This window comes from Pituophis catenifer, unplaced genomic scaffold, assembly GCF_029215685.1.
Source record: "Pituophis catenifer annectens isolate HBS135680 unplaced genomic scaffold, rPitCat1.0.hap2 SCAF_3, whole genome shotgun sequence".
NCBI classification, from domain to species: Eukaryota; Metazoa; Chordata; class Lepidosauria; order Squamata; family Colubridae; genus Pituophis; species Pituophis catenifer.
Window position 1 is genome coordinate 52,130,698 of NW_027256883.1, and position 15,802 is coordinate 52,146,499.

At 36.7% G+C, this 15,802-nt stretch overlaps 2 protein-coding genes across 2 annotated transcripts in view; one reads left to right on the forward strand and one right to left on the reverse strand.

Annotated features, from left to right (window-relative positions):
* The window catches only part of ARHGAP28 (Rho GTPase activating protein 28), a 30,559-nt gene extending 29,142 nt beyond the window's left edge, over positions 1–1,417 (forward strand). Inside the window, exons 13-14 of the mRNA XM_070942371.1 lie at positions 370–434; positions 1,136–1,417. Of these exons, the coding sequence (XP_070798472.1) occupies positions 370–434; positions 1,136–1,236 (166 nt within the window). The 3' untranslated portion in view covers positions 1,237–1,417. The remainder of the gene's footprint in view (positions 1–369; positions 435–1,135) is intronic.
* A 6,418-nt stretch (positions 1,418–7,835) lies between these two features.
* Positions 7,836–15,802, reverse strand: part of LAMA1 (laminin subunit alpha 1) — an 88,647-nt gene continuing 80,680 nt past the window's right edge. Inside the window, exons 58-63 of the mRNA XM_070940992.1 lie at positions 13,971–14,160; positions 13,548–13,706; positions 11,048–11,195; positions 10,079–10,212; positions 8,620–8,842; positions 7,836–8,099 (exon numbers count right to left, since the gene is read on the reverse strand). Coding sequence (XP_070797093.1) covers positions 7,945–8,099; positions 8,620–8,842; positions 10,079–10,212; positions 11,048–11,195; positions 13,548–13,706; positions 13,971–14,160 — 1,009 coding nt within the window. The 3' untranslated portion in view covers positions 7,836–7,944. The remainder of the gene's footprint in view (positions 8,100–8,619; positions 8,843–10,078; positions 10,213–11,047; positions 11,196–13,547; positions 13,707–13,970; positions 14,161–15,802) is intronic.

Genomic DNA, 15,802 nt, shown 5'->3' on the forward strand with positions numbered 1-15,802 from the left:
TGGCAAATACCACCTCTGGCTGGCCCCAGAGTGGGGTGGGAATGGAGATTTTGCAATATCCTTCCCCCAGGAGTGGGGAGGGAATGGGAATTTTGCAGTATCCTTTCCTGGAGTGGGGTGGGAATGGAGATTTTGCAATATCCTTCCCCTGCCACGCCCACCAAGCCTCACCACACCACACCCACCAAGCCATGCCCACGGAACCAGTAGTAAAAAAAGTTTGGATTTCACCACTGATGTGAATTCTTTCCAGACGCTTTTAGGATCCAGTAAACATTAGCCCCAGACAACATAGCGAGAGGTTTAATTCCAGACTTAATCAGAAACCTACCTCTTTGCTACTAGAATGCTTTATTTTTCTATTCTTAGATCTGGATCATCAGAAGAATTGAAAATGCCAATCCAAAGTTTATATGAAATTGGAGGAAATATAGGTAAGTCCTTATTTAAATCTCAGTAATAGCAACTATGTCTTTGATGCTACCGTTGTCAGTCCAGCCAAGTAGAATATGCAGCAAGTATGATAGGGCTACACAGTGCTGCTCCAATTTCTTTTAGTACCTAATCCATTTATCTTTATAAAGCAAGATATGAATATGGGACCCCACTAGATCGATGTTCTGCAAGTCTTAATTGTTTTCTGCATAAGTGCCATGTACCAAGTGCTTATTTCAATGCTGTAAATTAGAGCATCTCAGAGGAAGTAAATGGATTTACTAAGTGATTTTAGGACATGATGTAATCTGAAAAGACACTCACCATAATTGTTTTTGGTTTTTTTAGTTTAGAATTAAATTATTTTTCAAGATGAAAGGCAGTGGGCCAGCTAGCTGCTCAGTCTTAAGCTAGAAGGTCAGGGAATCTGTCTTCTCTGTTGGCAACTGCATCATTGTCTGTCTACACACTAACTTTTACACAGTCAGTGTATAGAATTGTCATATATATTTCTCAAGATTCTCAAGACATCATAATTTGAACACCAAGGCCAAGCATTACGTAAGTTCTCCAAAAAGGGGTGGCTGCTTTAATACTCCAAGAAAGGATACTTCACTCATCCTAAAATGCTTTGCGTAATCCTAAATGTAAGGAATTTTTTAAAGGTTAATTTTTTTTTAACAGCTGATGTTTCTTTCAGGGGAGCACTGTTTGGATCCAGATGCGTATATGCTGGATGTGTACCGTGCCAATCCTCAAGCAGAGTGGGTAATTAAAGAAAAAAGAAGTTCAGTATTTTAAAGACATATTGGCAGAGTGCCTGGGTCAATCTGAAAAGAACAATGCAAAAGTCTTCCCATCAGGAGCCATAATAAAGCCAAGCAGGTGTCCTCTGTATCTTTTAATCATAAACTAAGCCCTTTATCCTCAAGTATTATAGAACCTGAGAGAACTTCAGGTAATAGTTTGTTATAATAATAATAATAATAATTTATTTTTAGTGAATACATTTTTACTGGTTTTATTGGTACAGTTGATACGGTTAAAGAATACAATTTGAAACGTAAATCAACAGAAAAGAAACTTGTTTTTTCCCCCAATGTCCCTGAGAAGGGAGTTGTACAGTGGCATCCCAAGACCAAGAATCACATTTTAATAGTAAGGTTCTCAATATAAAGGGGATAGCATTTTTTAAAACAGATGGTTTTAAACAGAAGGGTAGATGGTCAGAATGCTATGATAACTTTTTCCTGTTCAAGAACATTTTTTTTATTGTGAAATATTATTACATCTGTGACTCAGTTCCTATTACTAGCTACCAATGAGAAGGAAAACTACTGTGTAAAGTATATTTAGTGTATTGTATATGAATATAAATAGTATATAGAATTGCCATTTTTTCTGAATTTGCCCATTATTGTACAGCTAACACCATTTAATATACAGTATAAATATTTTGTATGGTATACCAATGATAAGCTTACATATCACGTTGAAACTCCCCCCCCCGTACAGAAAAAAAATGTAAATGTAGTTAGATACTTCACAAAATGTTCTTTTAAAATTTAATATCCACACCATATTCATCCAGGTAGTGCTCGACTTGCAATAGTTCATTTAATGACCGTTTTAAGTTACAATGGCACTGAAAAAAATGACTTAAGATCGTTTTTCACACGTACAACCATTGCTGCATCCCCATGATTACGTGATCAAAATTCAGAACTCTTGGCACGGACTCATATTTATGACAGCTGCAATGTCTTGGGGTCATGTGATCACGTTTTGCGACCTTCTGACAAGCAAGTCAGTGCGGAAGCCAGATTCACTTAAAATCTGTGTTACTAACTTAACAACTGTAGTGATTCACTTAGCTCTGACAAGAAAAGTCGGAAATTGGACAAAATTCACTTAACAACTGCTTCACTTAGAAACAGAAATTTTGACCTCAATTGTGGCTGTAAGTCAAGAACTATGTGCAGTTGTTTTGCAAGTACAGAGAGTTATTTGTCTTCCTTGTCCAAAACATATTTTCTTATTTCTTTTGCTTGATGTTTAAAATATATCATGGAAAATGATTTCTTTTTGAAGTTTACATAAAATATAACTCTTGATTAAATCAATGCCTATTAAAGCCGAGTGTCCTTTAAATGTTGTACATGTTCACGTATGAGAGAACATATGAAAGAAGCGTATGGGTGGTGAGAAAAGGAATAAATAAATCAAAATAAAATAAATATTGGTAAAAATACTTTACTGATAAAATTGTAAATACCCATTTTTGAAGAAAAGCAGCAAACTTTGAGTGAATTTGCCAAAAAACAGATTCATTTCATTGTTTTAGGCCAGGGCTATCAAACTCGCAACCTGTGGGCCGGATGCGTTTCACTGGCCACACCCATGCCCAGTTTAGCGGACAAAAGTCACAATACATCACGTGACAATGCAAGTTTGATACCCCTATTTTAGGCAAAAACCATTGCTGCTTGAAATTCAGATAAAACTTGGACTTGGTATATTTTGTTCATTAAATCTGAATTATTTCAAAATGAGACCCAGGCCAATGGTGTTATGGTATAGATTAGTGTTATGGTTCCTTTATTATATCATCTCTTACCAAAGAAATTATATATCATTTTCAAGCTCCTATTAAATGTTTAGTGCTTTTAAGCCCAATGGTTTCAACTGGAAAATTGAGAAGGTGCTTCAAACATTTTTGCCTTAAAACAAATGGAATGTAAAACACTTGTCTGAATGACACAATTTATCTCCACTCTCAGTCAGTTGACACACTTTGTGGCATCACTTGATCTCAGATGAGCTTGTCAATCATTCAGCAGCCATGATTCTCAATTATGGCAAAGGACTCGCTTTCCAAGCTTTCCTTCTATGGTGGTACCTTCAGGGCTGGTGCAATTATGCGTCATCCTACCCATTTCTTTCTCATTTTAACTGCCTCTGGCTGTGAATAGCAAAATGATCACAGACAAAATGCGGAGAAGCCAGTTTTGTAGGCATCTGGAAGATTTCATCCCAATGAAGGACAATGGCAAGGCAGTTTACCCTCTGGCAAGTAGTTCACATAATATTGTGGGAGTTGATAGATCAGGAAAATTAGTTTAGCCGTAAACAAGACCAGATCGGATTTTAATATTTCTTGCTTAATTGGGTCAATCAAGTGACTCCAGCTTAGAGTTTGCATCCTGTACTTTACCCACACCTATGATCTAGTTAAGCATGTTTGCAAACTGTATTAAAATGTAATATTTAATAGATAATATTGTGTTTCTCAATGAAGCGAAACTAATCTTGAACAAATAAAAACACACTGTAAAAGAGAGAAATTACTGATGTGGTTCAAGGGGTATATGTCTACTGCATGAACTTTGATATTTTTGTTGTATTTTAATAACTCTACTTAACAGTGTGGTTATAATTCTCATAAGCTACAAAATAGAATTTAAGCATATCTAAATAATGTAAAATATTTACATGGGTGGCTCAGTGAACTTTGTGAATCTTTAAAAAGAGTCAGCTATAAAAGAAGATAAATTCCTTTGAAATGATACATATTTGAACTACAGTAGGTCTGTGGGATCATTCAAATATAACATATTCTGGGTTGTACATCACACAATCAGTATCTTATGATGTTATTTAAAGATGTGTAGTTATACCCGTATGAATAGCGTATAGAGAAAATACAGGTAGCCCTCGAGTTGCCTATGATGGCAATTGGGACCAGAATTTCCATCACTAAGTAATGCGGTTGTAGTCTGGCCACATCACTTAGCAATCTCAATCCCTGTAGTTCTTGTTGTCATTGACATACAATGGCTTCCCATAACCAAAATCACCGGGAAAGAGGCAGGAAATTGCAAGTCCCAGGCCTGAAGGCAGGTAAGGCACCATGCAAGTTGGGAGGTTGGTGCATGAGAGCTATGGGTTGGGGAGAGTAAGGGGTTGTGCGAGAGGTGCAGCACAGGCAGGATGAATGAGGGTACACAAGTGGTTAGCATGGGTTGAGTTCAGGCTAGACTTACTAACTTGCAACCTTCTCTGCTGGCTTCCACTTTGACTTTCTGTAGAAACTAGCATGGAAGCTTGAAAATAGTAATTAGATGATCTCAGGGTGCTTGGCAACCAATCGTTTGAACAGGTTGCCTAGCACCCAGTTAGCGATGATGTGACCACAGCGATACTGAGATGGCCAAAAGTCTGAAGACTAGTAATAACTACCATTCATTCAGCGCTGTCCTAACTTTGAATGTTCGCTGAACAAATGGCCACATGTCAAGGACTACATGTTTTTTAAAATGATTTGGAGCATTAAAAGTTTTATTGTTTATTCTTTGAAAGATAGACATCTACAAAATATCATTTCCTAATTAGTTTCAACATTCCATGTTTTATCAAATACATAAGGGAAACATTCTATGCAGAGACTTATTTCCTTGTTTTTTCCTATTTTCTGCCTCCATCTTTTATATCCTACAGATAAATATCCCTGAGGAAAGTGCTTATTCAATAGCCTTTTGTAATTTGGTCTCAGTATGAAGGGAAGCATATGGAAAACTGTCACCCTTTTAGTCTGATGATTGGCTTGGCTATCAAAATGCAGTATAATACCAGCAGGCATACACAGTGAATGCCAGTCTGAAGGTATTAAATAGGCCAAATTTTCTCGTTGCTTTCAAAAGTTTCACTCAAATCAATATTGCCCTTAATATTCTGGATGTTTGCTCTCTTCTAAATTGCTAAAACTACCATCATAGTTAAAGACTAATCATTCACCCTCGAGGTTCTTGTGTCTTTTCAAGGCTAAATCTGGAAGTTAGCCAATGTTGAATATGCGGAATAAAATCTAAATGTACTATGTGAAAAGACACACAGAGGTGTTCAGTTTTATTGTTATTCTACTCAAAGCAATTTGAAGTGAATATAAAAAAGGTATCCCTTTTAAAAGTCTTTAAAATGCTTTTCTAGTAACAGTACTCTGCTGAGTCAAGTAATTTAGTGTTTGTTTCCATTGCCTATATTTCATAGTTTGAATGCAGACATTGTCACTGAATGCAAAGGTTTTAGAAAGAATTAACCTATATGTATTTAATCCATGTTAAACATGAACCACTATTAATTGAACCACTAATATATTTCATTGAATCCTACATTAAAATATAGTCTAAAAGTAAATTTATTAATGATACACTCCATTAATCTATTAAAATAAAGTGCTATATAAACATATATTTTGCATAACATTTAGTAAACTGTTATAAATCCCACTTATTCTTAAGAAACTAGGTCAATAATATAAGTAATGCTATTTGTTCCTTATATTTGTGCCAGAAATAGGCCTGTACTCTGATTTGATAAGTTGCTCTTCATGCAGAGAAAAACATATGCCAAAGAGTAATTATTGTTTAGTCTTCTCCCTTATGTGATACCTTTTTGTTTTGATGACTGCAGAGCAACGTTCGAACATCTACTGTGTCCCACACTTATCAATACAGTAGTTCAGACCATTTTACGAGATTAAGTATTTCAAACTGATCTACAAAATCTTATCTGGAAGAATAGAGAACTAGTGGAACCCCAGTGTTAATGCCTACCATACAATATAGAGAGCAGTCACACAAACAGTAAACAAATGTTTTGTACTTGGAACAAGTTAGATCTGCTCAAAGAACAGTTACTAGCACGATCAAGCATTTTATGTTCCAATGAAACTTCAGAATCTTGTGTGTGTTATTCCTTTGAAAACAGCGGATTTAAACAATGAACCACCACGGAATTAGGTGCAGTTAGGATATGTGCTATGTGTGGGGGAGGGAAAGTAAATAGGATGATTTAAAGAAGATTTTAAAAAATTAACCCAGACCACAAATAAATTAACTACAAAAAAAACCCCAGCAACCAGTCCTCTGTACATGACCTTGAGGCTTTTTCCAAATGCACATATGGAGTGCACACATTTTGCTTTTACCATCCTGCCTGCATACAAAACAGCAGTTGACAAACAATCCAAGCACACTTTTGCACATTGCCTTCCTTTTTGAGACCGATGCTTCAGTGCAGAGAACATAGATGGGCATACATACATGCAAGACACAAACTTTCTCAAAAGTTAAATCACATACATACAGTTTCCTTAGCAACAATATTAAAATAGCCTGTGTCTCTTTGTCTTGGATATGTTTTTAATCTAGTTTATGGCCTTGGGATCCTGGTGGTCTCTGGTTGAAACATTAGCCAGGCCTGGTATTCCTTAGTGTCCAAGCCCAGAGTTAAGCATGCAAACAATTAAAACCATAATAAATAGATTGACTGGGCAGTCAACGTTCCCTTTCTTATTCTAAAACAGTTCTAAAAATATGAATCCCTTTTTGCTTGAAGCATTCTCTAATTCTGCAACTCTGGAGAAACATAACATTAAGGCCCAAGCAGTAAAAAAGAACATGAAATAAAATGTCTGCATTTTGCCCCAAAATAAGAACAAAACTCAAGCTCCCCCCCCCAATTTCAGAACATTTTGCAGTCTTCGTAGAAAATAAGCATTATTTAATAGCCCACAAAACTTATGTTCTGTACCCAGTCTTTAAACTTTCAAATTTCATCTGAATTATTTTGTATGCAAATTAAGACTATGAAAAAAAATGAATCTGGTATGTTTGATTTGGTTCAGGTTTTTCCTCCCCTTAAACCCAAAGTTAATTCCATTCAATTGCTGCATCTATTTTCATATAAAAATCATTAATATATTAAATATATTAATGTAGTTTGTTATGTATACATAACATGTATACATAATGTTATGTATTTTGTTACATTTTTGTAATTCTGGGCTGATAACAAAATTAGGAAAACTTGCCATCACTTTTATATAACTATTCCAATTTATACCACATTTTAATTTCTTCCCCAATGCTAAATATCAGTGGTAGCATCAATAAAGATTTTGTCAGTAGTTACCTGTGTTTTGCTAAATGTGTTAGAGAAAATGTATTTGAGGTTAGCCTTCAGCTTCTATTTTAGCTGCAGCAATTTTAGCAGTAATTAGGGATAAAAGAAAGTTATGAGCAAAATTTGTTGAAAATGAGCTTTCTACTAATTCATCTCTAAATGTATGCTATATTACTTTTCATACTTAAAATCCACACACGGCATGAAAGAATATGTTTGTTGACTAGGGCCTTATATTACATATTTATTATAAATGGACCCATATACGCCAAAGTAATAAAGGTTAAATAATTAACAAAAGATTTATTGTAAATACTGATTTTAAAAATCTTCCATCAACCATAAAAAACAGATTCAGCAAATGTAGTTAATTTTTTTTTATTTTTAAAAATGTGTAGATGTTCTAGCTAAAAACATATTTTTCTTGAGCTGGAAAGTAAGAGGGAAATCGCTTAAATCAGTATTATCATTAAAAGCATTCCTTTTTCATTAAGAGTTGATAGACAAAGCCTCTTAAAATGGAACATTTTTCTTCCCATTTAGTAGTCAGGCTGCAGGGCAGGAATGTGGAAAAACTCCACGCAGGTCAAAGGCTTCACTGAAGTCTAAGAAATTTGCTTGCTGGGCTTTAATCAGCATAAAGTTTCTCAAACACCCTTGGAAGGAATTCTTAGTGGTCAAGCAATTTTGTTTTATGTCAGCTGGAAAACAAATGAAAGAACACAGAAGACATGTTTACTGTGTGGATGAGACTGAATGTACATCTTGAAAGCAATAATTGAAGATAAATTGTCAAGTTAGAGCATGCAGTAATTCTTTCAATCAATCTAATTTGCATATGGTAGCTTCATGCAATAAAGGGAATCTTGTTGATCATAAAATCAATGAATGAAAATGCTGGTCTGTAACCGTAAGAGTAATTATTATATTATTATTAAATCAATGAATAAATAGTTCTTAAGGGCTAGATGGATGTCTGAGCCCAGGATTGTGTTCAGACAGATTTTCTGGGGGCCTGAGGTATAAAGCTGTAAGAAAAGGAACAAAACCGCAACCAAAACACTTAGGTAAATGAACACTGGTGTTTTAATAGGCTTCATGTTTCAGAGAATTAACTTTATGTGGTTTACTATTTCTACATTAGTTACTTAGAAAAATATGCAACAAGTCAAGATTAAGTTAAGATTATCTTCTGCTTTGCTTTGAATGTGAATTACATACCAGGATACCCTCCAACATAAATGGGATTATTTGTATCTGCAGAGGTTGAATGAACATGTGGATTATCAGTCTGAACCACATTTCCATCAACTGTTAGAGCAATATGATGCTTGTTTTTCTTAGCCTCCACTTTATGCCACTGTCCATCACACAGATTAGACATTCCTTTTGGTTCATAGGAAGCCGTTATTCTTCCAGCTCCATTATTGACATTGAATAAAATCTACAAAAACAAAATAAATCACAACTGAACAGCCAAATGGAGTAAGGATAGAAGATGGTTCTTTTAACCCAATACATTTTCAGAACTGCTGTGAGAGTGGGTAATTATTAAATCAATGTTCATTTAATATGTCTTTCTTAGCTTTGCATTTTGCCAAGAAACAACTAATTTAATGTACCCTATTTCTATTTCAATTCTGAAAGATTTGTTTTACATTATAGTCATTTCTCCTCCTCCACCATCCCCTTGATAACTTATGATAGGTACATTTCTAAGTATAATGGTAAAGTATAGACAAGGTTTAAGAGACGAATACTGACTATGTATCTTCCCTGAAAACTTTAATGTTAGATTCTGCTGTCCAGCAATTGATTAAAATGGTTAACTATAGTTTGGACCAACTTTCATAATAAAGGGATTCTGAAAAGGGGGAAATGTGGAAGCTCCCTTTGATACTTTAGGGAACAGTGATATCTTGATGTATGTAGGCTGATTATTTTTGGAGTATGGTTCATGCAAAAATAAACATCAAGGTTGACTCAGCCTTCCATCCTTTCAAAGGTAGGTGAAATGAGGACCCAGATTGTGGGGGCAATAAGCTGACTTTGTATAAATATACAAAAGTATGAAGGCTATTGCTTAACGCATTGTAAGCCGCCCTGAATCTCCGGAGAAGGGCGGCATATAAATTAAAGCAAAAAAAAAAATCTGTTTTTTTTTCAAACAACTATTCCTAATGTTGGTCTGGGAGCACTTTGATTCCCCCCCCCCCAATTTCTTTTATTTTAACCACTGAACTTTTCACACAAGCCAAAATAATAAATATATTTGTAAAATCTTAGGCATTTGTCTTCAAATTGGTTTTTTTATCATTTCATCTATTTCATAATTTTATTTCAGAGCTCTCTCACATCACCAATTGAACTGTTTCTTCTAGTATAACATTCCTTTTTTCCTATGTATAATATCTATAAATAGCAAATTGTAACTGTCTTAATAATATAAAGCTAGTTTTCAGAATACAAAATTCTATTCCTGAAGGATAGCCAGATATGTTTCACAGAGATCATGAAAACATTAATTCCAGAATCATTATTATATATTAATAATTACCCCAGCTTTTCTCTCAAAAGTTGCATACGTAACTTTCTTATATATATTCAGATCCATCAGTTTAGGTACCGCTTAAGATTTATTAGGATAAATATATTGCAGTATATCCATTTCAGAACCTACCTTCCCATTTACAATCTCCAGCCCAATGGCATCTATTTTAGCGTTACTGATTCCAAGAAGAACTCCATTCACAACATTCGTACGGAATTCAAATGTAATGTTAACTTCAGATCTGACTTTATAGCCTTCCCTAACTACAAAAGAAAGAATGAAATTTATGAAGTTAGAGAATTGTTGTCTATAACTGACATTATCAGTAGATCCAAAGAATTTTGAGAAAAGGTTTAGAATAAAATAATATATTATATTGCAGGTCTAATCCATATTAATTAAAGGCATCCATATTGCATGGTGTCCATATGTTGCATGGAAACCATAAATCTAATATATCTTGGTTTGTGCTCCAAAGACAATGCTTGCCTTTTCCTACACAAATAGGAAAGGAAAGGATCCTGACCAAATGAACAGACCAATCAAATGACCACTTGACCAAAACAAGACGTAAGAGATAAATACAATGAAAAATAAAATTAGCAAAACCACTAAAAATAAGAGTTTATTGAACCATCTGCAAAAAATTACATAACCACCAACTTCAAAACTAAATCTGTGTCTAAATGACACTTCAGTTAGCAGTTTACAGAAACTGAATAGGCCTCCATTTTAAAGAATTTCCTACTTATCTTTTATACATGAAAGTTACTGTAAAAAACATAGCTATCTAGGTGGGAATGTGTGCTCACTTTAAGTCTCTCCTTGAACTAGACAAGTGGGTTGGCTTTATTGGAAACAGAAGTTGTCTGCAATACAGAGATTTCCTTGTTCTTCAGTGAAGCCATACTATTTCTGAGCAAGGGAAATTATTTTATGATTCTTACCCACTACCAGCAGCTACAATAACTCAGAATTGGAAATAAAAGAACAAGAGGAAAACAAGAGGAAAACATTTAATGTTACTGGATATTTTTTATATTTCATTTTACACATATTTGGGGCGGGGGGTGGGGGATAAAATAATACTTTACTTACCAAAGGCAGCAAAACCACTTCCATCAAAGTAAGTTCCTTTCTGGATTGCAGCATAGCATTTATTCACAGCAAAAATTGAGACCGGACTATCTAATTGCTTACTATTAATGGTTACTTCACTAATGCATGCAGGAATGCTGTGAGTAATCTGCAAAGACAATTTGGTAGTGTAGTTACTCCTATAGAACAGTATTTCTGAATCTTAGCAACCTCAAGACTTGTGGACTTCAACTCCTAGAATTCCCTAAAATTCCCCAGCCAGCATAATCGTCTGTTTCCAAGATTAAGAACCATTGCTATAGAAAATCTGTATAATGCAGACATCTGTCACAGATATATCATTGAGAGCCTTGCTACTTTATAATGATTAGTCATTGAGAAATTCAGACATCTATTAGAGGAAGTCACTCAAACTTTGTGGTAAATTTACACATCATTTTATATAGCTTTTTGTTTTCACATAGGTCCCATTGCGGCTTGGTGGCCTAGATGGGGGCAGGGGAGAGGGGAACATGCAGCTCAAATTGTGCGATTGCCTGCTGGCCCACTGCTTGCGCAAGTTGAGCAGCATGTGTGCACGCACTCCAGCCAGCCACTCGCACGATCCAATTCTGAGTAGGCCATGGGCCGGTAGTGGGGTGCAGCCCAGAGACGGGATCCCTGAGGTAGAGAGCAAAGGATTAAAATCTATCCCTTATACAAAGGTTCAGGGCAGACTGGATATTCCCTTATATTCTTTTTTTGCTTATCTTTATGCTGCTATAGGGACGCGGTGGCTCAGTGGCTAAGACAGTGAGATTGTCTATCGAAAGGTCGGCAGTTTAGCAGTTCGAATCCCTAATGCTGTATAACGGGGTGAGCTCCTGTTACTTGTCCCAACTTTTGTCAACCTAGCAGTTCGAAAGCATGTAAAAAATGCAAGTACAAAAATATGGACCACCTTTGGTGGGGAGGTAACAACATTCCATGTGCCTTTGGTGTTTAGTCATGCCAGCCACATGACCATGGAGACATCTTCGGACAGCGCTGGCTCTTCGGCTTTGAAACTGAGATGAGCACTGCCCCCTAGAGTCGGGAACGACTAGCATATATGTGCGAGGGGAACCTTTACCTTTACCTTATGCTGCTATAGATTAAAAATAATTTCACAGGAATATTTTTTTAAAAAAACAAGGAACAGAATGGGAAATCTTAGATGGGGGGGGGAAAGAGAGCTGAACTATAACAAATACAGTAGGTACACTTTTGCATTTTATGATAGAAATAAGATAGGATACAGAAAATCTGTGATCAGGGGTCATCAACCCAGCCATTTTTCTATGCTTTCCTCCTGACCTTGCCCTGTCAGTCTGAGTCTTGCTGTCATCTGTCTGGAACTCCTTGTGGGGAAAACAGATGCAATCCAAACAACAATGCTTTTTTCTGTCGTAAATCTGAATAGCTATTTGGAATAAGGAGACGATTTAGGACAGAAAAACAGCGCAGCAAAAGGTTAATTCTGCTCTTTTCCACTACCGCTGTGGAGATCAAAATCCGACTTACAAGAGTTGTTTTATTTTTTAAAAAATGTTGGGAAATCCATCTGTTTTCCAGCTTAAAATAGTTTCTTTCCATAGTGTGCAATTTAATACTGCTATTGTTATGGCTGTGACCATGAGCCTGCTTATTATGGTTACTGGAGGAGCTGAACATGCTGTTTCAGATACAGACATGTTTGATATCTTTTAACAAATTTAGTAAAAAAAAAATAGTCTTGTTATTTGAAGTAAAATGCAAACAGAGGAACTGGAATGTTTCAGATCAAATGTGGATAAGCAATTATAAAATACCAAAATAGCATGTATAATACAAATCTATTATCAGCATTATCCTGAGTCAATTCAAATATATTACAGAGGGAATTCAGTTCTTAATTCATTCTGTATGTTATCACTTGACAGCTCATGGTAAACAACAATTCCTATCCTTCCTATGAAACTTCCACACAACTAATAACAACCACTATTTACACTTCACAACTCTACCAATTAATTTTGAACTGGCAAAATTGCCCTCAATTCTAGCTTTTGAGACTCATCTGAACAGTTCAGAGCTCACTCCTATCCTCTCAACTTGGCTAATGGCAGAGGGCAATGAATCGGGAGGCTAGCAATCTTCTGCCCCTTCTGTCTGGTGCCTTGCTGTGTTTGCAAAAGGGTGTATATAGGGAAATCCCTTGGATTGAGCAAGACAACATTAAGGAGGGAAAGAAAAGGAGCCTGAATATGGCACAAGTCCTATCAATGGAAATAACCAGTTGCCCACCAGAGGAGATGCAAAATTATCTTCACAAGAGCTGATGTGAGCTGTTCTATATACAAAACACACCACCCTACAAAAACTTCATATCCTGGTGGAGTCACAGCTTTTCCTTGGATCAGCGGAACATTGATATGAAATATAGTATGATATGTTTGCATACCTGGCACACAAAGGATCAATAAGAAAGTAAAGTCCTTACATTTCTAACGTTCTTTGTGAGGTAACCTAAGGGTAGACCCCCCAAGTACAATTTCCCATCCACATCCAAGGTGTTTCCGTCACCTGAAACATTGACAGCTTCAATTGCCTGCCCATCAACTATGATTACACCTTTCCTCTTAGCATAATCTGTTTGCACCTGTAAGATAAGACACATTATTTGTGAGCAGTTATTCATAGTTAAGAAACATGCAACTAAGAATAGTATTCCATGTATTTATCTGTGACCAGAATTTTTTATTCTTATTTCACAATTGTTTAGGCTTATAAATACATCAACCAAATAGGTCAAATGCAAAAACTATTGTGTACCTAATAAAATCCCCCTCCCTCGCTTGGGAATTTAATGTACCAAAACATTTATGTATCTGGGCAGTTGAATATAAGAATTTAAGAAATGTACCGTATGCCATTTTCCATCGCTGATCACTGCTCCATGAGAAACTATTGACTGTCCTTTTCCAAGATCAAATGAAAAACGAAGCTTTCCTTCTTGTAGTTGAAGGACTGCATAATCAACTTGCTTCTGATGTGCTGTGTAATATATTAGTCCACTAGAAGCAAGGGTCCTGACTCTTAATTGGACAGAAAACCTACAAAATAAGATATGGAACTGATCAAAGTTTGGACATTTCAATGCATCCTATGAATACCATTGAAAATACTGTCTTTCTTCCGGTTTGATGCCATGGCGAGACAGCCAAATGAAAGCAGGGCTCTGCATTCCATGACTGATTTCTTTCTGCCAGAGGCCCCTAAGGGCCTGTAGAGGTGGCAATAAAAGTGGAAATCCTGTAGATCCCATCCTGACGGCAGTTGGCACGGTAGATTCAATAAAAACCCTCTAACTGACAGAAGAAAGGGCGCGGCTTTCTTTTTAAAGACAGAAAATAATGTTAAGTTCAATAAATATTCTAGGCTGAACTGTTGTGAGCTACCCAGAGTTGTTGAGAGTCAGGTGGCATGCAAGTTTAATAAATTGTTGTTGTCATTCAAGCATGTTGAGGAGCCGTGATGGTGCAGTGGTTAGAATGCAGTATTGCAAGCTAATTCATCTCACTGCCAGCAGTTCGATCCTCACCAGCTCAAGGTTGATTCAGCCTTCCATCATTCCTTCCCAGGTTGGTAAAATGAAGTCCTAGATTGTTGGGGGCAACTGATCTGTCCCCATCCACACACACACACAAACACAGCCAGCCGAGGGTTAAGGAAACACTTTGGCACACACCCAGGTCTTATCTCCAACTTGGCAGCGATTTACACACCGTCTGCCAAGTGCGTTTATTTCCACAAAACAGAAAGATAAGATACTTAGCGTACAAAAAGTCCAATCAGAATAATTTCTCTCAGCAGTTCCGGACGAGGCTTTAGTGACTATCCAAGGTTTACTTTTGTTCGTCACAGGGATCACTGGCCACCACCCTCTATTATATAGTCTCTGGGGTGTGGTCCAGTAACTCAGTTCTAATCCCTAGCACGCCTCCTGAGCTGCTGCAATTGTTTATCACGCCTTCGGAGGCGTGCGTCCAGGAATGATGTTTCTCCTCCGCTCTCATCCGAGCCACCTGTCTCCCTGCTAATCTCCTCTCCCTCGGCCGGCACCTGAGACAGTGCCAGAGGGGAGGGGCCTGGAGAGGGAGGCCTGGCTGACTCCTCTTCCTCATGCTCGGAGCTTTCTTCCTCCGATGGGACAGGCTCAGAGGGCGGGGCCACAACAGCAACATGCTGACTCTGTGAAACACTTACAGAGGACTGTAAAGCACTGTGAAGTGGTATATTGCTATTGCTATGTTCAGAGAGAGGCATTCACAAGAAGCAAGATAAACCAATTGATGAAAGCTGTGTTGTGTTGTTGCCCATCACTTTATTGTGTGGCTTATTATACTGCAAACAAATACCAAGGGCAGAGTTTATGGAAAAGTGATGCAAGACTACTTTCACAATCTTAATGAAAGTAGATCCTGCAAGGATCTTTGGTTCAAATATTCTGTGATCCTTCTTCCTCCGACTCTAAATAATATCATCCATGCTATTCAGGAAGCTTGGCAGATCCCCTGGAGTGGCATCGCAGATAATACTGGCAACTATCCACCGGTTTCTAGTTCCCTCTAATGGGAAATTCCCCTAACATTAACTGGAGTAGTCATAAATGAAATCTACTTTCATTTTCTGAGTGTTATAGTAGGCGAATAATTATTGTAGAATAATACAGAAATTCTAGGAAGCTATTACCCA